Source organism: Lissotriton helveticus, chromosome 8 (assembly GCF_964261635.1).
Source record: "Lissotriton helveticus chromosome 8, aLisHel1.1, whole genome shotgun sequence".
NCBI lineage: Eukaryota > Metazoa > Chordata > Amphibia > Caudata > Salamandridae > Lissotriton > Lissotriton helveticus.
Genome location: NC_136069.1, coordinates 1,247,045,458 through 1,247,067,173, shown reverse-complemented (window position 1 = coordinate 1,247,067,173; position 21,716 = coordinate 1,247,045,458). Strand labels below are relative to the sequence as shown.

The following is a 21,716-nucleotide window of genomic DNA, read 5'->3' as shown; positions in this document are numbered from 1 at the left end:
CGGAACTGGCGTGTGCGATCCATGTAAAATGAAAGCGCACGTTTTGGGTCCAGACGATGGAGCCGCTCTTCATCCTTTGAAGGATGCGGAGGCGGGAAGAAGGAGGGTAAGGTGATGGACTGCCCAATGTGAAAAGCAGAGACTACCTTGGGCAGGAAAGAAGGTCTAGTCCTAAGAACCACCTTATCAGGATGAACAGACAAGAAAGGAGGTTTAACAGAAAGAGCCTGGAGCTCACTCACTCTCCTGGCAGAGGTGATGGCCACCAGGAAGTCCGTCTTTAAAGTGAGAAGACGGAGAGGACAGGAATGAAGGGGCTCAAAGGGAGCGCACATCAGGAAAGTCAAGACCAGGTTCAAGTCCCACTGAGGCATCACGAACGGAGTTGGAGGATACATGTGCGTGATGCCCTTCAAGAATCTTAACACAATAGGGGACTTGAATAAAGATGGCTGATCAGGTAGCCTCAAGAAGGCGGAAAGGGCAGAAAGATAGCCCTTGATAGTGCCCAGAGCAGAGCCCTGCTGGGCAAGGGAAAGGAGGAAGAGGAGAACCTCAGACAGAGGGGCAGAAAGGGGATCCACAGCCTTTGCTGTGCACCATGCCACAAATCTGTTCCACCGGCAGGCGTATACCGACTTCGTGGAGGGACGCCTGGCTGCCAGAATTACATCACAGACTTCAGGAGGCAAGTCAAATGGCCTCAACTGCCGCCGCTCAATCTCCAAGCATGGAGGTGGAGACTGGACAGGTTCGGGTGGAGGACCGTCCCCTGCTGCTGCGACAGAAGGTCCTCCTGAAGGGGCAGGCGGATCGAGGGACCGACTGTCATGCTGAGTAGCTCGGGATACCAGTATCTTCGAGCCCAGTCCGGAGCCACAAGGATAACTTGGGCCCGGTCGCGCCTGATCTTCTTCAGCACTCTGGGCAGAAGTGGTATAGGCGGAAAGGCGTACAACAGACCGCAACTCCACTCGCGCCGAAAGGCGTCGCCGAGCGAGTGCCGTCTTGGAAACTCCAACGCGCAGAACTGATGACATTGCGCGTTCTCTTCTGTGGCGAATAGATCTAACCAAGGATCTCCCCATTGCTGAAAGAGGCCTCTCGCCACGTCCGAGTTCAGACGCCATTCGTGATCCACCGAGCACCGACGGCTGAGTTCGTCCGCCCTGGCGTTCAGAGAACCTGCCAGGTGTTGAACCGTCAGAGTCACGCCCTGACGTTCCAGCCATTGCCAGAGACGCAGAGCATCCTGGCAAAGGGTCCACGACCCCACACCGCCCTGTTTGTTGCAGTACCACATGGCGGTGGTGTTGTCCGTGAACACCTGCACTACACTCCCGTTGACAAAGGGGAGGAATGCCTTCAGTGCTAGGCGAATCGCCCGCAGCTCCAACAGGTTGATATGGAGCCGGGACTCCGCCGGAGACCAGATGCCTCTGATCTCCGCCTCTCCCAAGTGGCCACCCCAGCCCTGGAGGGACGCGTCCGTCACAACCACGTGCTCCGGTTGGGGAAGGGAGAGGGATCTGCCTCTGACCCAATCGCGGTCCGTAAGCCACCACTGCAACTGTCTCGCAGTGCCCTCCGAGATCAGGACATGGTCGGATAGGTTGCCCTGATGCTGGGCCCACTGAAACTTCAGGTCCCACTGCAGAGCCCGCATCCGCCACCTGGCGTGATGCACCAGTAGGATGCAGGAGGCCATCAGCCCCAGAAGCCGCAGCGTCAACCTGACCGAAACCCGGGATAACGGCTGAAAGATGGGAATCAGAGCCTGAATATCCCGGACCCGCCGTTCCGGGGGATAAACCCGAAACTGCGCCGAGTCGAGAACCGCTCCGATGAAAAGGAGCTTTTGAGAGGGACACAGGTGTGATTTCGGCACATTGATGGAAAACCCCAGCTCGTGCAGGAGGTCTGCCGTCATCTGAAGGTGGTGGACGACTGTCTGGGGCGAGCCCGCCTTCAACAACCAGTCGTCGAGGTAGGGGAAGACTGAAACCCCTAACCGGCGCAGATGAGCTGCGACCACCGCCATCACTTTCGTGAACACCCGTGGGGCGCTGGTAAGGCCGAAGGGGAGCACGATAAACTGAAAGTGCTCGTGGCCTACCGTGAACCGCAGGTAACGCCGGTGGGCCGGCAGGACAGGGATGTGAAAATACGCATCCTGCAAGTCCAACGCTACCATCCAGTCTTGTGGGTCTAGAGCAGCCAAGACCTGAGCCAAAGTCAACATCTTGAACTTCTCCTTCCGGAGGAAGCCGTTGACGTTCCGTAGGTCCAAGATAGGACGCAGGCCTCCTTTGTCCTTCTTGGGCACCAGAAAGTAGTGGGAGTAGCAACCACACCCTACTTCTGGCCCAGGAACGCGCTCGATGGCCCCCTTGGCCAAGAGGGCCGTAACTTCCTCCTGCAGAAGTGTCAAGTGGTCCCCCGACACACGGTGGTTCTGCGGTGGCATGGCTGGAGGAGTGGACTCGAAGGGGAGGGCGTAGCCCCTTCGAACGAGCTGCAGCACCCACCTGTCCGATGTTATCGCGCGCCAGCGTGAGTGGTGATGGCGAACCCTGCCACCCACTGGCGTCACGTGAGCCCGAAAGCTCGGACTAGGAAGGCTTGGATGCAGCAGCGGGGGGAGGCGTGGACTGACCTCGCCGCTGGCCTCTACCGCCACCACGGCGGAAACCACGGCCGCCACCGCGCTGGGGAGCGTTCTGCGGCGCGTGGCTGGCAGCACGTGTGGGACCGCCCCTCCCTTGGCCACGAAAGGGGCGAAACGAACCCGTCTGCTGGCGCTGGGTCGAAAGACCCAAGGACTTGGCCGTGACCCTGGAGTCCTTGAAGCGCTCCAGCGCGTGGTCCGCTTTGTCACCAAACAGGCGACTGCCATCAAATGGCATGTCCATGAGTGTATTTTGGACGTCTGGCGAGAAGTTGGCAGATCTCAGCCAAGCATGGCGACGAATCGCCACCGTCGTGGACATAGCCCGTCCCAGCGAGTCGGTCGTGTCCAGACCACAACGGATCGAGTACCGCGCCGCATCCCGGCCTTCAACGAAGGCCCGGGTGAGCTTGTCCCGCACTTCCTGGGGGCATTGCAGCAAACACTCCTCGACCGTATCCCACAGGGAGTGGGTGTAGCGGCCCAAGAGGCACGCGGTATTACAAGACCGCAGTCCAGCGCTCAAAGAGGAAAAGACCTTTTTACCAAATTGGTCATACCGCTTTGATTCCCGATCCGGGCGGAGCCGACGGGAACGCGGACTGCGAAGTGGAGGCCTGGATCACCAGACTCTCCGGGGAGGGATGGGTGGATAGGAAGGCAGGGTCGTCCGAGCACGGACGGTGACGCCTGGCAACGTTCCGGTCAACCGGTGCACCGGAAGCGGGCCTGGACCAGGTGCCCAAAAGGACATCCGTCAGGGCCTCATTAAACGGCAGCAGAGGCTCCTGGGGGCATGACTGCGGTTTAAACACTTCGGTCAGAATGTTCGGCTTGACCTTCGCGACAGGGAGCTCAAGGCTCAAGGCCTTGGCAGCCCTCATCAGGACCACCGAATAGGCAGCACCTGCCTCAGACGCCACAGGGGTCGGGGAGACAAACCCAGGGTTGGGCGACTCGTCCAGACCACTGGCATCACCCAGATCACCTACCCAGTCCACATCATACTGGCAGGCACGGGATAAAGGGTCCTCAGACCCCTCCCAACCCTCTCCATACTCGTCCTCATCGCCGTATTCTGGATCGACGATATAGACCTCGGGGTCAATGGGCCCCATCGGCGCCGGATCCGGCGTCGGACGACGCCGGTCCGACTCCGCGTCAGGAGTCAGAGGGGGAATGGGGGTGGCGCCGCGTGGCGTCGGCGCCGGGGACCCGACGCCGGCCGGAACCGACGGCGGAGTCGCTGCACCGCGCGGAGGCGGTACCACGGGTTGGCCCAAAGGAACCGACGCCGGAGAGGCCGGTAGACCAGCCGGCGACGAACCTGAGGGGCCCAGCGGCGCCGAGGCCGGAGCCACCGGCGGCGTCGAGGCAGGAGCACCCGAACCGCTCGGGCCCCCAGACGGGACCGACGGGCCCGCAGGCGCCGTAGGCCCCGCCGGAGGAGACCTCGCCCTCATAGCGATGAGGAAGGCCTCGATCTCCTCACGCGACGCGCCTTCCCCAGGGACCGACGGGTATGGGGCAGACGGCGTCGGCAACCCACGCGGGGCCGCGGGGGTGGGGCCACCCGAGCCCCCGGCCGCATCACGCGGGCGTCGGGGGGAGTCAGGGGTACGATGACGACGCCCCGACTTCTTACGCTTACCTGACGAACCGGAGGAATGGTGGCGACTCCCGGAGCGCTCATGGCGGCTCCGCGATCGTTCCTTCGACCGCTCCCTCGACCTCCGACCGGACCGGGACCGCTCTCGACGCGGGGCCGACACACGGAGCTCGAGAAGCTTGCGGGACCGCTCCCGCCTAGCTTTACCAGTCAAGGCCCGACAGTCGACGCAGGACTCCACGTCGTGGTCCGCGCCCAGACACCGGAGGCAGAGTCGATGGTGGTCGGTGACCGACATCAGGCGGTCGCACTCGTCGCAACCCTTGAAACCGGGCATCCTACCGGCACCGTAGAAGATTAAGTAGTTAACAATAAACTTGGTCAAAAGACCGGAGTACTGCTCTTCGGATCTGCGCTAACTGGCGCGGAAAAAAGAAGAACTGACGTCAGCGCGCGGAGGCGGCGTCTATATACTCCAGCGACGTCATCACGGCGCACGACGCCGACGACGCGGAGCCGCAGGGGACGCCTGCAGACGACGCCTACCGACGCAGATCCAGACTGACGCCTGGGGATATTCTAAGGTAAGGAATCTAATACTAACCTGTTTCTTTCAGATTACAAAAGCCATGTCCTTCCCAGAACGGAAACAAGCATCCGAGGACCGGCCCGGTTTCGAGGTAACACCTCTCTTCGCTTTTGTAGTTCGGACTGGACTGTTCCCATGGGGCACAGGGTCAGCGCTGATTTGCATATCGCCATTGTCTAACCCAGGGTGGTGTGGAGTGGAAAAACGATGGATTTGGGCCCAGATCTTTGGACTGGGGTGAATGTGTGACATTGATCCACATTCTGTCCATCATTGTTGTGTTTGCAGTTACCGCTCTAAGTGTACTGGGGATGCTCAGACGTGAGTCCCAGGCACTCCACACCACTGGAATCAAGCTAGCCGGGCTGAAGAGAGGTGTTACCTCGAAACCGGGCCGGTCCTCGGATGCTTGTTTCCGTTCTGGGAAGGACATGGCTTTTGTAGTTCGGACTGGACTGTTCCGATGGGGCACAGGGTCAGCGCTGATTTGCATATCGCCATTGTCTAACCCAGGGTGGTGTGGAGTGGAAAAACGATGGATTTGGGCCCAGATCTTTGGACTGGGGTGAATGTGTGACATTGATCCACATTCTGTCCATCATTGTTGTGTTTGCAGTTACCGCTCTAAGTGTACTGGGGATGCTCAGACGTGAGTCCCAGGCACTCCACACCACTGGAATCAAGCTAGCCGGGCTGAAGAGAGGTGTTACTTCGAAACCGGGCCGGTCCTCGGATGCTTGTTTCCGTTCTGGGAAGGACATGGCTTTTGTAGTTCGGACTGGACTGTTCCCATGGGGCACAGGGTCAGCGCTGATTTGCATATCGCCATTGTCTAACCCAGGGTGGTGTGGAGTGGAAAAACGATGGATTTGGGCCCAGATCTTTGGACTGGGGTGAATGTGTGACATTGATCCACATTCTGTCCATCACTGTTTTGTTTGCAGTTACCGCTCTAAGTGTACTGGGGATGCTCAGACGTGAGTCCCAGGCACTCCACACCACTGGAATCAAGCTAGCCGGGCTGAAGAGAGGTGTTACCTCGAAACCGGGCCGGTCCTCGGATGCTTGTTTCCGTTCTGGGAAGGACATGGCTTTTGTAGTTCGGACTGGACTGTTCCCATGGGGCACAGGGTCAGCGCTGATTTGCATATCGCCATTGTCTAACCCAGGGTGGTGTGGAGTGGAAAAACGATGGATTTGGGCCCAGATCTTTGGACTGGGGTGAATGTGTGACATTGATCCACATTCTGTCCATCACTTACCAACACCAAGAATTGAGAGTAGAACGCAGCCAAGACACGGGCGGAAAGTACACCGCCGGCACCATGCGACAGCAACCATAGCCTATGTGTACACACATAGTGTGTTTCCACAGAGACAGGAAAGAGCTAAGGACCAACCGTAGACTACAACACCAAACCCCCAGGAGAGAACTGCACCAACCTCACGGGTCTCACTAGAGGGGTTGTCCTACAACAGCAGGAAGAACGTTGACAAAAGAGAAGTAGCCGACGAAAACCGTTGAAACTTCCCGTGCCAGGAAGAGCAGCTACACAATAGCCAACAAGTACCCCACATAGGGTATGGCCCATCCCTATAAAAGCAAGGGACACCTCTTTGAGCCGAGCTCATATACTGAGGGCTAAAAAGAAGCTGCAACAAAAGAAGGACAAGACGGCGAAAAGCCGCACATTCTGTCTGGGTAATAACGTCTTGAACACAGAGACAGAGCACCGGAAAAAACAGTGACAAAACTGCAACTAAAAGCCAAAGTCCACAACAAGGACTACAAACCATGGAACTCATGGAAACCCTGACATGAGACGTTGAACCGCCGAGTCAGCCTGTCTGTCGAACAGGGTGACCCCATCAAAGGGCAAATCCCTAAGACGCTCCTGGACACTGGCAAGGAAACAGCCATCGCGCAGCCAGGCATGGCGGCGTAGAGCAACTGACCAAGCCATAGCTCGACCCACCGAATCAGTGGTGTCCATGGTCAACCGAATGGAAAATTGCGCCATTTCTCGGCCATCACGAATCAACCGTTCCAGGTCAGCCCTAGGACCCCGGAAGAGAGGGAAGGAGGCGCTCGACCATGTTCCAAAGGGCAGAAGTAGCCCATGCAAACACGCAAGACGTGTTCAGGGATCTAAGGCCTGCACTGGTGGATGCAAATACATGGTGGCCATACGACTATAAGCATCTAGATTCCCAAGTGGGAGGGAGTAACGGAGGAGAGGCAGAAGACAGCGAAACTGAAGCCGCCTGAATCACCAGCCCCTGAGCCCTAGGGTGGAGGGACAAACAGACAGGGTCTTCTGGAGCCGGGCGATGTCAATGTGCAATAGAACAATCCACCGGGTCCCTGAAGAAGGCCTCGACCAAGTCCTTCGAAGAGCGTCGTACAACGACTTGCCAAAAGGCAACAAGGGCTCCCCTTCCATGGTGCCCTGATGGAGTAAATCCAGTAAGGGATCAGAGGGCAGAGAGACTGAGGGTGGCTGCACTTGTAAAATGTCTGTAGCCCTCTGAACCGCCCTTGCAAAAGCCGCACTAGCCACCTTGGCCATTCGAGGTGGCGACAACAGGTCATCCGTGGGGGACGGCATGAGGCTAATCCTGCCACCTAAACGTGAGCCTGAGGACATTCAAGGCCCTGCCAGTGCACGATGTCCCGCCCAGAGGACAGCAAAACAACCCTGGGGATGGCAAACTCACAGGGGCCTCCTCAGATTCGGCCTCCACATAATGATGAACGGACAGGGATGGTACCGGCGTCGATCAGCATTGAGACGGCATTGTCTCGACTTCAATGAAACCAGAAGGAGCCTCATCTGTCCGGCGTCGACCGAGGTGGGAACCCCCGGAGAGAAACGGAGTCGAGGACTGCGCCTCAGCCGGCATCGGCGCAGGGAGCCTCACAGGGCTGTGCGGAGACAAAATGGAAGGCTTGGACGTGCGAGTAGGATGCCCCTCCAGGCTGTGTCCCGACGTCGCAGCGACTCCGGGACCGGAGTCAGGGTGCTCGACTGGTGTCGAGGGCGGACCCGCCGGGGAAGCCCCGATCTGAGCCCCTACCCCCTCTATGGGGCCCGAAGACGTGCCAGGGAGAGGGGGTGACCCAAAGATGGCAAGTAAGGCCTAGAGACCTCCATCTGGGCGCGACTCGCCCTAGATCCAGGTAATGGTGGGTAAGTGAGGGTCGACTCCTGAGGGCCCGTGTCTGGTGGAGACCGGGAGCATCGGGCCCTGCCGTTGTGTGAGATTGGTGACCTCCTTGACTTCTTTTTATTGTGCTTACTTGCAGCAGGAGAGCGACATCCACAGGAATGACTCCACGACCTGTCCCGAACCGACCCCCCCGCACGAGAAGGAGACCAGCGGCGTCAGGACCCCGAACGGGACATCCGGGTGGACAGCAACTTCATGTGCCATTTCTGCAGGGACTTCGGCTTCAACCGGCAGCAGGCGTCACACTCCTCGGAGTCGTGATGCTCTCCCAAGAACCACATAGAGATCGCTTGTGGATCCATCGCCGACATCTGCCACGAACAGGATTCACACGCTTAGAAGCCCGAAGGCATCACACTTTGTTCCCAGACGCCAAAAGGCATAGAGAAAGCCTGAAAAACAAAAACAGGCCAGAGGGAACTGCTTCTCCGGATCGGCGTTGGGACGCGGAAAACAAGAAAACTGACGCCAGCACGCCGGGGGGTTTCATATGGCTCCATTGACGTCACTTCCATGGACGACGTCAGGACGGAGCAGGGTGATCCCCCCCCCCCCCTCCCCTTGCCGTGCAGAGGTACAGCTGGGGATAAGGTTTTCTGGATCTAGTCTGACGCCTGGGGATATTCTAACTTAGACTTTATCTAGCCACAGATTCCTCACTTTAGAGCTATCCCCAGGCGTTAAAATAGATCCGGAAATGTTTTGTGAGCAGTACCACTATGCGCCAGTAGATGGTGTCGTTTGCGCCGAAAGTGATGTGGGTGGTGCCAATATATGCGCCACCCCAGCACGCAGATGGCAGTTACTTTTCACGACTGCCACACCAGGAGTGCGGAGCAACAAAGAACACTGGTGTGGAAGACTTAGACTCTGAAAGGGGAACAACCCTGTCCCTAGAAATCTGTTTGCAGATCGGGGATGATGAGTGGGTCGGTAAGCAATCTGTGACTAGGTTGAGTCTCAACCAGATAAGGCATTACCAAAAGTAAGCAATTTGTTCATCTGATAGAGACTTCTAGCCGCAGATTCCTTACCTTAAAAAAGATACCCAAGCAATACCTGCCCGGAGGTGGGATAGTGAAACAGTTTATACCAGAAAATTCTGCAGGACCTAACGGGCAAAGTGCCTGTCACAACTAGACAGACTGTCTAGGCAGTAGTGTTTTGTGAATGTGTGCAGCAAAGCCCACATTCATGCCTGTCGGACGTCCAGGACAGGGACTCCGCAAGCTAACGCAGTGGTAGCAGCTTTGGCTCTGGTGGAATGAGCATGCAAGCCCTCTAGGGTTGGTTTATGGCCTATGCATAGCAAATTTTGATGCAGAGTACGATCCATCGTGAGATGGTACATTTCTGCACAGCCTTCCCTGTCTTGGCCCGACATATCAGATGAAGAGTTGATCGTCTACTCAGAACTCTTTGGTATGATCAAGGTAGAATGACAATGCTCTTTTTAGGTCCAAGTGGTCTCTTCCTCTTTAGTAGGATGCGGTTGGGCGTAAAAAGAGTGGTAGACTGGCCTACATGGAATAGAGTTACCACATTCGCCATTTAGCATGTTAGAGTCCAGAAGACCAGCTTGTCTCAATAGAACAAGACACACGGAGGGTTAGCGGACAGTGCCTAAAACTCACTTACTCTCCTGGCAGATGTTATTGCCACAAGGAATACTGTCTTGATGGTGAGGAGTCTGTGTGGGCAAGTGTGTAGCAGCTCAAAGGGAGAGCACAGTAGGAATGTCAGAACCAGGTTGAGGTACCATTGAATCATAAAAAAGGGCATCATTGGAAACATGTTAAAAGCCCTTTCAAAAAGCTATTTACAATAGGTGACTTGAACAGGGATGGCTAGAATGGCAACCAAAAAAAAGGCAGAGATGGCAGAAAGGTAACCTTTGATGGCACCCAAAGCAGAGCCCTGCTAGGCCAAGGAATGAGTAAACAAGAGAACTTGTAAAAGAGGTGCAAATAAGGATCAACGTTGTTCTTTGTACACCATGTCATAGACTTGTCCCAAAGGCAGGTGTATACCGACTAGGTGGATGGACACCTGACTACCAGAATAGCGTTGCAGACTTCGGGAGGAAGGTCAAAAGCTGTCAACTGCCTCCACTCAGTCTCCACACATGAAGGCAGACCATTTTCAGATTTGGTTGCAGCACTCTGCCCTGTTTCTTTAGCAGGAGTATCGCCTGAAGAGGCAGCCTGATCAGAAGACTGATGCTCATGCTTAGGAATTCTGGGTATCAAATTCTCCGTCCCCAATCCGGAAATCCAAGGATGACTTGGGTCCATCGTTCCTGATCTTCTTAGGAACACTGGGCGGGAGTGGTATTGGTGGAAAGGCATACAGGAGGCTGGAGAGCCATTCAAGATGAAAAGAGTCTCAAGATTGAGAGCTCCTTTTTGAAACTCCAGCGTGCAAAACTGCTGAAATTACGTAAATTGTCAAGATAGGGAAAGACTTGACCCCCTGACCTCTGCAGATGTGCTGCAACCATCACCAATTCGAACATCTGAGGGGCGCTGGTAAGACTAAGGGGTATATTTACAAGCCCCTATCACCACCACACGTCACTTTTTCTGACGTTGTGGTGGCGATAGGGGCTTGGCTTAACACTGCCTTGTAAATAAGGCACCCTTTCATGTAATGCCACCGCAACACCCATTGATTTTGACGCTGCCCCATATTTACAAGGGTGGCATAAATATGGGGCAGTACCAAAATTAAGACCGGGGTAAACTTGGTCCTACCCTGGCGCAATGAGTTCTTGATGTTTCCATGTGCGCTGCATTGCGCAGTAGACATAGAAACAGCCAAAGGCCATTGATTGTTTATGTGCAGGAAGGTGTCCCTTCCTGCACAAGACAGAGGAGGAAGAAGAAGAAGCCTAGAGGGCCCAATGAAATGAGGGAAAGGAAGGCAAGCCCCCTCCAGATGGAAGGCAACAGGCCAGCCAGAACGGCGCCTACAGTCATAAGCTGCCAGAAGCAATAAGAACAGCCCGGCACCCCAGGAAGACCGGAAAGGCTACGCCTGACAAGGGAGCACACAGAATCATCCCGGCCCTCAGGACAGGAGCAGGAAAGTGAGGATATGCCCGGACACACCACTAAGAGGGGCCGCGCATACGACCTCAAGAAGCAAAAGCAACATACAGAAAAGCCATGAAGAACCAGCACCTGAAGGCGACCAGAACTCCCTAGCACAGCTTAGCTATATAACAGCTACCACTACCCCACATAGGGTACGTTAAGTCCCAAGACATGGGAACCCTCTTTGGAAGAACTTCTGCAGCAGAAGAAAAAACAAAAAGGGCCACGGGGAAAAACACCCCCGCAGAAGGCTTGACAAGCAGCCCAAGCAAGCAGAACGCCTAATCTCAGAGCCAAGTCTGCGCAACAACTCCAGCAAAACACATACACACATAGGCACAAAGGGCCGTCCAGCAGCCAACAATGCCAAAGTCCCAGGGAAGGACTCAATGGCCAGAAAACATACTCCACAGTCTGAACAAGTGGCCTAAGAAGGCCCAGAACCAGCCCAACTTAGCAGTCACTGTGGAGGGGAAGGAGGAGGAGGAGGATAAGGCGGATGAGGAGGAGGACGGAGGCCTGCCAGGAAGCTTTGGTTGGCGGAGTCAGCCGGGGCATGGAACAACAGGCTACCGTCAAACAGATCAATGAGCCTCTCCCGAATATTTTCAGGGAACACGCAGTCTCAACAGTGGCGGCAGGGAGGGTAAAGCGGTCCGCAAAAGTGGACTTGAGGCAGAGGGGTGGAGGGAAAGACATGCCGGGTCACGCGGCGCCGAAGGTGTTGAGGCACCGGATCCCCTGAGGCGGGGCGCCTCCAGGATCCAGTAAGGGAAGAAAGAAGCGAACCCTTAATGGGAACCCTGGTGGAGAACCTCCAAGATATGGTCTGCCGGAAAATGAGCAACCGGGTCATCCATGGGCAGAATGGCTACAGCCGCGGACACTGCGTGAGCGAAGGTCACACCCGCCTCCGTAGGGCCCAGCGGTGGAGAAAGCAGCTCCTCTGTGGGCGACGGCTGTAAACCAAGGCGGCCGTCCCCGAAGCCAAGCGGGGCAGGCAAAGGCACGACCTGGAAGTCAGAAGGGACCGAAGAGTGGGGGACCTGTCGCTCCTCCTGCGAGCACCCTGGCCTCGGGAATGGTGGGGAGCCACCCTTCGATGACGCCGGCGAAAAAGCCACCACGCGGCGACCTGTCTCCGGGGAGGATGACACCAGTATGTACCCAACCTCCGGAGAAGAGCGCGTCCGTAGACGAAACCGCGACTCGACGCCTGTCTGGTGCCGTAGAGTCCAGCGCCTGAGGCAGGACGGCAACGCCATCCGGCGCCGAAGGAGACGCAGGATAGGGCTCCTCGAAGCCACACCACGCCGGGGACCAGATCCGAAGCAGCCAAGGGGGGAGCCGGAATGGCGCAGACTCTACCTCCGCCTGCATGGAGGAACGAGAGGGACCAGGGGAGTGACACGAAGTCCTCCGCCAGCCTCGGCCCAACATGTGATGGAGGTGGCCGGGCGATCAATGCGGCGCCGTGAGGGCTGACTCAACCTCCGACCCGCCCTCCGACGAGGCAGCCGCCTTCGTGGAGGGACAAGAAAGGCCCGGAGGAGGACGAGGGGTCCCCATCCAGCCTCGACCCAGAGACTCGGATGAGGAGGGTCCACCGACCCCTGTGGCGCCGCCCGGTCCAGCTGCTGCCGGCACCGTGGCGGCGTCGCCTCGGCCTTAGACAGGACCACCTTGTCCAAGGACCAAGAGGGGCTCGGGGATGCGACCCGAGCCCTGGCGACCTCCTGCGACACCACAGGGACTCCCGCAGGAGTTTGCTGCGAGGCAGAGGCGACGTGGTCTGAAGGAGAGACCCCCAAAGGACCGCACCCCAACAGCACCACATCCTCGAAGTCTGGAGGCGAACCAGTCGGTGCTGGAGCCGCCGGCAATGCCCCAAAGGGCCCCACGCAATGCAAGGGATCCGCTGATGCCCCAGAAGGGGAAGGAGACGTCAGCAAGGCCTGCAAGGCCGCCGCATATGTCTCCATCTGGACTCTCGACGCCCCTTCACCGGGAAACGCTGGATAGGAGGACAACACACGGGCCGCATCACCCGTGGAGAACCCACGCCCCCAGCAGGCCGAACACCAGCCCCCGGGGACAATCTGCAACACTTACCCACCGGGAGCAACGCTCTTGCGAAATCGGAGAGGGAGGCTGACGATGGCTGCATCTGAAATCTTCTACCGAGACTGAACGAGGGGATGAAGCCGACCTTGAGAGACGCGCCACGAGTAGTTTCATCCGGCACTCCCGCCGCGGCTTCAACTGTTGGCACGCCTCACAATCAGTGGTGCCGTGATCTTCCCCTAAACACCACATACAAATGAGGTGAGGGTCAGTCGCCAACATAAGACGCCCACATGATGTGCAAGTCTTGAAGCCCGAAGGCATTCGCACACTGTTCACCAAAAAGCGCACAATTGAGGGAGAAAAAAGAGGCCCAAACAGGCCCGAACAGAGACGGGCTCCGCGTTGCACGCGTAAAAGGAAAAAAACTGATGTTGGCGCGCCGGGTTGGGGCTTATGTGACCTCGCTGACGTCACGTGCGCGGACGACGCCTGGACGGAGTCGCGTGGTGCCGCCCCTCCCCCGGGCCGCAAGGATGCTGTGGCATAAAGTTTTCCGGATCCAGTCTCTCGCCTTGGGATAATTCTACGTGAAGGAATCTGCGGCTAGTAGTCTCTATCAGATAAATGATTTTGCTAGGCGTCCCATTTTAAGTCTGAACACTTTGGCCCTGCTTGGCAGTGCACTGCAAAGAATGATGTTTAAGGTCCTAACAGCAGTTGCAATTAGACCATTGTTCATCAGAGTAGTTTTCCCTGCTGCCTATTTGCCCAGATTAAGCATATGTGTACAATAATCTTCAATATGAGCAGGCAGGAGGTATGTACATTGATCAAGAGAATATAGAGCTAGTGATGACAGCTAGCCATGATGGCACCGGCCTGATCTACACGTCATAATTTGAGATATTTGACCTTCTAGACTATGTGCAAAGAATGAGGACTTGCATCTGGGATGGCACCACTCAATTGTTTTGAAGAGTGCCCAAGATAAAAAAGATATATCCTAAGATGTCTGGATGTGCTGTCCAGAGACTTGAAGCCTGCAGCCTCCAAGTTGGACGACTTCTACAACTTATGCTCCCAATTGATCACCTGGTAATCCATCTGGAGAAAATTACTCATCAGGAAACAATGGAATGGCACAAAGTGAGAAAGAAGGAGGAATATAAAGAAGGGATAAAATAGACAAAGGGAGAAATCAGGAATGAAAAAAACTGCAAGAGTAAGACAGATGAAAAGTGTGACAGAAAGAATGGAGAAATAAGAATGCGGTGGAATCAAGACTGGGCAGCCTTAGAATTCAGCAACAGCTGCATTCTGCTGTAGGCTCCAGTGAAAACCTTCTTTTAAAACAAAGTAAAAATAGGTTGGCATGTCTTTGTGAAGCAAGTGATCCAATGGAGTATCTGTAACCAGGCCAAAGAAGAGGAATAACGGCAAATGAAGACCCAGCATGCCTGGTCTAGTTTATCCTAGATAGACCTGTACTGACATGGGCAATTCAAAGTGAAGTGGTACCAGCTGTAGGATTGAGGGTGAACTGAAGGCAACTGAGGGCACATATCTTGCTTTATGTTTAATCAGTCAAAAGCAAAAGATGACCAAGGCCAAGAGAAAAAAACAGAGTACGCTGGTGAAACTGCTGCCTAGTCCCACTGACCTTGCGTGTTCTGATTTGTTCTTGCTCTGCAAAATGTTCCAAGGAGACGCAAGCTGACAAAGAACATTAATCCTGCCATTCTTAGTCTGCTCAAGGAGAGAGGCAGGTAGGGCTACTTCTTTCTGAAGTTATGACTGGGAGTTGAGAGTTTGAAAACACACACAGAATGTTGCAGCCACCTATCCGAAGGGGGTAGACTTTGTAGGATCCAAAGCCACCTCATTCTGAAGGGCAATACAGCTGTCAGAAAATTTCAGGCTAGACTAGGGTTCATAATACACCAATATTAAACCCACACTGCAACCCACAAAAGAGCACATACAATTTATGTTGTTGTGGCTGGGACACAAAACATTATGGTATGAAGTACCTGCTTACCATAAACAAAAGACTACATCAAGTTGTTTAATCGGCTAGAAAATAAAACAGCCTGGTCGAAGGAGTGTGGAGTATGGAGGGAGGGTCAAACAGTTGCAGTTCAGTAGGCTATCCCCAAAAGCTGAATTGCAGAAGAAGCCTCAGGACAAAAAAATCATCAATGCTTTAGAAGCCAACTAAAAACGATACTGTCTAAGGAGCATAAAGATAAATGATGACAGTCAGACTCACAAATATGGTACCCAGCGGAATTAAGCAGCTTTCAAAATAATGTATGCATGGCTAACACAACTCACTTAACTAAATCTCAGAACTCATCTTAAAAAAAATGCATTTAAATTCTTGTCATCACATATACTATGAATACACGCTAGGCGGATATTGTCCTATTGTAGACAATTGGCAATAGGTATGTAGGTATGCCGCAGCACATTTCTTGTAGCGTTTCCCATATGTTGTGCATGCGGTCAGAATATAACTGTATACGCTGCCCAAACTAAAGAAGAGCATAGAAACAAGCATTGGCATAGCCAATAGGTCTCGCATTTGGGAACTTATATGTGTCTAGCCATGCAACAGTTGGTGTTGTTGCACAAAGGATATTCTGCTGCATCTAAACTTACTCGGCCAGGTGTCCCCACAGAAGTCTTGACTTACCTCAAAATGCTGTATGAGAAAATGCATAATAACCACTCATGTGTGGCTGCTAAACATCCTTGGAATATCAACTCTACTTAAGGCAGAAAGGTTAATGGATTTTAGAACCCTCCCTCCCCCAACTGAATTGTCTCTAGGTGCTTGAATATCGGATATTACTGCGATCTGCAAAGGGGTATATTTGTATGTGTGTTTTTTTTGCGTTATTTTAATGCCGGAGACCTGCACACTGATCAAGCAAGCATAGTTTCAGACCACGCCCTGTGTAGAAGGTACCTCTAGAATGCATGACGTGCATGCCTCGTGACAGAGACCCCTCCTGGAGTCGTGTGTTTTTTCTGAACTTCAGCTGTCCGCGAGAAGCGTGGGGTGTCGGGGAGCGCTTGTTGAACGGGCTCGTGCACGGATATCCTGCTGTTGATTTCCTGTAGGTACTTAATCAGTACAGCTGGGATGCACACGTGCAAAACTGTACATGTGGGGATGGCTGGTGTTATATAATTGTTAGAGCACCAGCCCTTTCCATGTGCGCAATCGGCAGAAGAAATCTACTCCACGGACATGCCCCTTGTTGCACATGTGGCGTCCCCTCTCACTACATAACCAGTGTTTTAAATGGAACCCTAGACGTGCCGGTACTCACTCTGTGGAGTACCTGTTTGTCCCTGAAAAGTGCCGGTACTCTACCACTTAAATGCATTGCTAAGTGCTGAGAAGTGCAGGTACTCAGTAGCGGACATTGCCTGCCCATTTAAAGCACCGTACGTAACTAAAATGTATTGGCTCGGTTTGCATACATGGCAAAGGCTGGTGCTGCTTCTGTGCAAGGTAACTGCTAGGGTGAACGGACACGCTGCTGTTGCACAAGTTAAAGGGCTGGTACTACATCAGTGAAAGGCAGGGGCTCAGATGGACGCACGCCGCTGCACTGCACGCTTGGAAAGGGCGGATGACGCACCAATAAATGTTAGGGGCTCTGGTAAACACAGGGGGCATTGCACGTGTGAATAAGACTGGCACTGTGCTTAGTGCTCACCCCAGGATTTGACATAAACTGTTTTTCTTCCAGTTAGTTTGAGTGCTCTCAAACAACTCAAACGCTCTGCTCTCATAAAATCCCGTGATGGCTCGTAAACTGTGCCAGCTGGGTTTAACAAGCGCGTTCCTCGTGCTACAAGGAGTCAGCAGGGGGAGGGGCGAGAGGAGGGGGCGATTGAAAGCGTTTCACTTGCGAGAGGGAGCAGCGCCAGGAGCGATAATTGCTTCCATATGGCGCCGCGCGCTCCCGCAAGTAAATCGCCACACGTGCACGCGTTGCCATTGAAGGCAATGGAACGCGTGCAGGTGTTTGGCTGAAAAGCCGTACCGATAGCAAAATGTCATTTTGCCTAATCAGCGCATGCGAGACCTAAAAATGGCTAGAACCAAAGCACTAATGAGGGTCACAATACTAGGAGCAAAATAAGCAGTTTATAGTCTACACTTATCTAAGAATAAAAGGTACCAGGGGATAAAACATAACTGCATGGGAGAAAGAAGCATGGTGATACAAAGCAAATGATGTATTAACCACATCAGTGCTAAGGCAATTCATCCTTGGTGCTGATCTTCTTGAAATCCCATTGTTCATGACGAGCTGAGCTCGTCATGAGCACAGGAGCAGTGTACTGCATGACGAGCTGAGCTCGTCATGAGCATGGAAGGGGTTAAAAGTACAGAGCTATGAAATCAAAAGCTTTTCAAAAGCAGTTTCCGGTCCCACCACTAGATGTCAGGATATACTACAAATAGAGAGTATAGACTCAAGACATAGCTACTCTCACTACCATCATAAAATATTTATTTGTTTGACATGAACAACCATAAAAGAATACAAAAGACAAATATAAAATCACCTCAGTCAAACATTCCCACATGAAAATGACAGTCAACAAAACAGAAAGCCCCGGTCAGCCAGAAATGTACAAGAACTAATCAGGTCTTGATTTCCTAGACAACAACGCTGCTCGTAAAAACATAAAACAGCAAACATAACAAATGTATTGCGCAGCATCTACAGGTAAACCAAAGCCGGCCTTACTTGAGAAACATTCAGGGACTTTAGCAGAGGGACTAAAAATAGCTTCCTGGGCCTACTAAAATAGCAGCAAAATATAATGAAGTGTAGGGTATCCTGCGGAGATCTATTGTCTCAACCGCAGGGCAACCTACAATCGGGCAAAGCCCAGTCAGCTGGAGAAGCCAAAAGATGGTGCAGCGAGTTGAACCTGAAACTGGCCAACAGGAGCCTTATGGCTTTTGGCGAATTTGGGCTAGATGCAGCTCCATAACCTGAACAGTCTTATAGAGCATGTGTCCCTGCACCAAGAGTTTCTGCAGCCCACGCTGCTCTCTATCCAGCAGGGCTTGTTCCAAGAACAACCTCTTGACAAAGAATTAGGATCCGCTACTCTTACCAACCTACTTGACAATTGACAGTTCAATAAATAATTTCAGTAGCTAAACCAGGCTATTAATATACTCACCAAGAAAACGAAACATGTTCATATGAAGGGAAGACTTGGCTGCTGGATTTAGCAGGTAGCAGTCTCTGTTAGCTCCCGATTCATCTCTTCCATTCGGGGTTACGATCAGCAGGGGAGTGAGGCCATTCTGAAGCTCTTCACACATCTCTGCAATGGACTCGCTGTATCCACCCCCACAGTCGTCAACAGACTCACCTAATGAAAGTGAAAACCACAAGAGTTTAGTTACTTCACAACACAATTATCTGGTCGGAAACCTCCAGTGCATGTTTTTCTCACCTCAGTTTTTCTATTAAATTATAACAGCAAAATGATATGCAGAGTCCACTGTGCAAACAATAGCAAGATTTAATGTAATCCGCATTTGGGATTACCTACATTTTCAGGCACGCTGAAGCTTTTGTTTTCCGCTTAGGGTTTGTCAGCTCTCACTTCTGCCTTTGCCACACAATTATTTAATTACTGAAAACATTACTGGAAATAGTCATGCACCATCAGGCAAGGAAATAATGGATGGGGAGTGATTTGCTTCTAATCCTCCATCATGTTCAGTGAGTGTATAACTAAAGAATATCTTTGAGCATGTGCAGGATTATGGAATGCATTTTTTAAGAGAGATTTATGTCTACAAATGTTTCTTTAACAAAAAGGTACCTTAAGGGCAAATGTTTCCTTTCTTAATATACTTGGGATGTGCATGTTTCCCGTGTGGCACAGCCATGTTTCCTGTCCGAAACAGTCAACAGTTTTTGGGATATCTGGTCCAAACATCATGCTAATCTAGTGTGTGCATGAAGGCCTAGGCCTGCCACTTTTCATGAGTGCAGTCCTGGATACGGAGGAGTGCACTAAATGATCGCTCTTTAATGCCAGTGGGCTACCATCCCGGTCACGGATATTAGCATGTCCAGCGGTGGTGACAGCACACAGTGTTTCAGTGATAATATAGTTGCGACAAGACCTTATTTGCATCACATGAGTGATGTAACACAAAAATTGATGAGATGAATGCTTGCAATCGTCTGACCATTGCAATCACTCAGGGTAGCATTCCAAACGCACAAGTTACTTACCTTCGGTAACGATATATCTGTAAGAAACAGTAGTGATAGATTTCTTACCTTAGAATTATCCACAGGCGTCGGACTTGATCCAGAAAGTTTTCGTCAGAAGTACCCCTGAGTGTCGGTAGGCGTCGTCGTACGGCTCCGCGTGCGTCGTTGGCGCCGGGATGATGTCAATGGAGCTACTTAGACACGCTAATGTCAGTTTTGTATACAACTTTCCGCGCCAGCAACGCAGAGCCATGCAAGAAACTGTCCACTGGTGCCATGAACCTAGAGCTCTGAAAGGGATGACTTTAACCCTAGAAATCAGTTCCCAGAACGGGGAGGATGGGTGGGGCAGTAAGGAATCTATCACTACTAATGTTTCGTTACACAAGTAGTAGCTTGTGCATCTGAAAGAGACACGTTAATGATAGATTACTTACCTTAGAATAGATACCCCAGCAATACCAACCCCGGTGGTGGGTCTGCGAACAAGATTACACCAGAAAGTCAGGGAGAGCAGAACGGACAAAGAAGCTGTCTCTACGCACTTGACTGTCTAGGCAGTAATGCTGGGTAAACGTGTGCAGCGAGGCCCACGTAGCTGCCTGACAAATGTCCTGCCAGGGAACGCCGCGTTCCAAGGCAGTAGTGGCTGCAGTCGCCCTGATAGAATGGGCACACAGCCCCACAGGAGGCTACTTCTTAGCTAACGAGTAACATGGTTTGATGCGCAGAACGACCCACCCAGCGATGGTCCGTTTGTGCACGGCCCGACCTTTTTTGGCGCCCACGTAGCCAACAAAGAGCTGGTCATCCACCCGGAACTGTTGTGTGTGCTTCAGATAGAACGAGAGCGCACGTTTTGGGTCCAGACGGTGGAGCCTCTTCTTCTTTTAAAGGATGCAGAGGCGGAAAGAAGGTGGTCAAAGTGATGGTCTGCCCGATGTGGAAGTGCATGACAACCTTTGGCAAGAAAGAGCCTGGAGCTCACTCACTCTTCTGGCAGAGGTGATAGCTACCAGGAAAGCAGTCTTGAGAGTAAGACGACGCAAAGGACAGTTGTGAAGGGACTCAAAGGGAGCGCACCTCAGATATGTCAAGACAAGGCTTAAGTCCCATTGAGGCATGATGAACGGCACGGGAGAAAATGTGTACGTAATGCCTTTCAGAAAACGGTTAACAATAGAGGACTTAAAAAGAGAAGGCTGGTCTGGAAGCCGTAGAAAGGCGGAGATAGCTGAAAGATAACATTTGATAGTGCCCAGAGCCGAGCCTTGCTGGGCCAAAGATAGAAGGAACAGAAGGACTTCGGAAAGAGGGGCAGAAAGGGGATCCACAGACTGAGCTATGCACCATGCCATAAACTTGTTCCACCTGCAGGCGTATACCGATTTAGTGGAGGGACGCCTGGCTGCAAGAATGATATTATTGACTTCGGAAGGATGATCGAAAGCTGTCAACTGTGGCCATCAATCTCCACGCATGGAGATGGAGGATTGATAGGTTCGGATGGAGGACCGTTCCCCTACTGCTACGACAGAACATCCTCCCGAGAGGCAGTTGGATTGGAGGATCGATTGCCATGTTGAGTAGCTCGGTATACCAGTATCTTCGTGCCCAATTCGGAGCCACAAGAATGACTTGGGGCCCGGTCGTGCCGAATCTTCTTCAGCACTCTGGGCAGAAGTGATATAGGCAAAAAGGTGTATAGTAGACCGCAACTCCACTCGTGACAAAAAGCGTCGCCTAGCGAGTGCCGCCTTCGAAATTCCAGCACGCAGAACTGATGGCATTGCGCGTTCTCTTCGGTGGCAAATAGATCTAACCAAGGCTCTCCCCACTGCTGCAAGAGACCTTGCGCCATGTCAGAGTTCAGATGTTATTCGTGATCCATCATGCACCGGCGGCTGATTTCGTACGCCCTGGTGTTGCCAGGTGTTGAACCACCAAGGAAATGCCCTGATGTTATAGCCATGTCCAGAGGGGCAGAGACTCATGACATAGGGTCCACGACCCCACCCCGTCCTGTTTGTTGCAGTACCACATGGCGGTGGTTTTGTCTGTGAACACCTGCACTACTCTCCCCACAACAGAGGAAAGGAATGCCTTCCGTGCAAGTCGGATCGCATGAAGCTCCAGAAGGTTGATATGGAGCCGAGACTCCACCGGAGACCAGAGGCCTCTG

The 21,716-nt window shown here is 53.1% G+C and overlaps 1 protein-coding gene across 1 annotated transcript in view; it reads right to left on the bottom strand.

Annotated features, from left to right (window-relative positions):
• Positions 1 to 21,716, bottom strand: part of HERC2 (HECT and RLD domain containing E3 ubiquitin protein ligase 2) — a 1,611,099-nt gene that overhangs the window by 186,778 nt on the left and 1,402,605 nt on the right. The window contains 1 exon segment of the mRNA XM_078658234.1: positions 18,480 to 18,674. Coding sequence (XP_078514360.1) covers positions 18,480 to 18,674 — 195 coding nt within the window.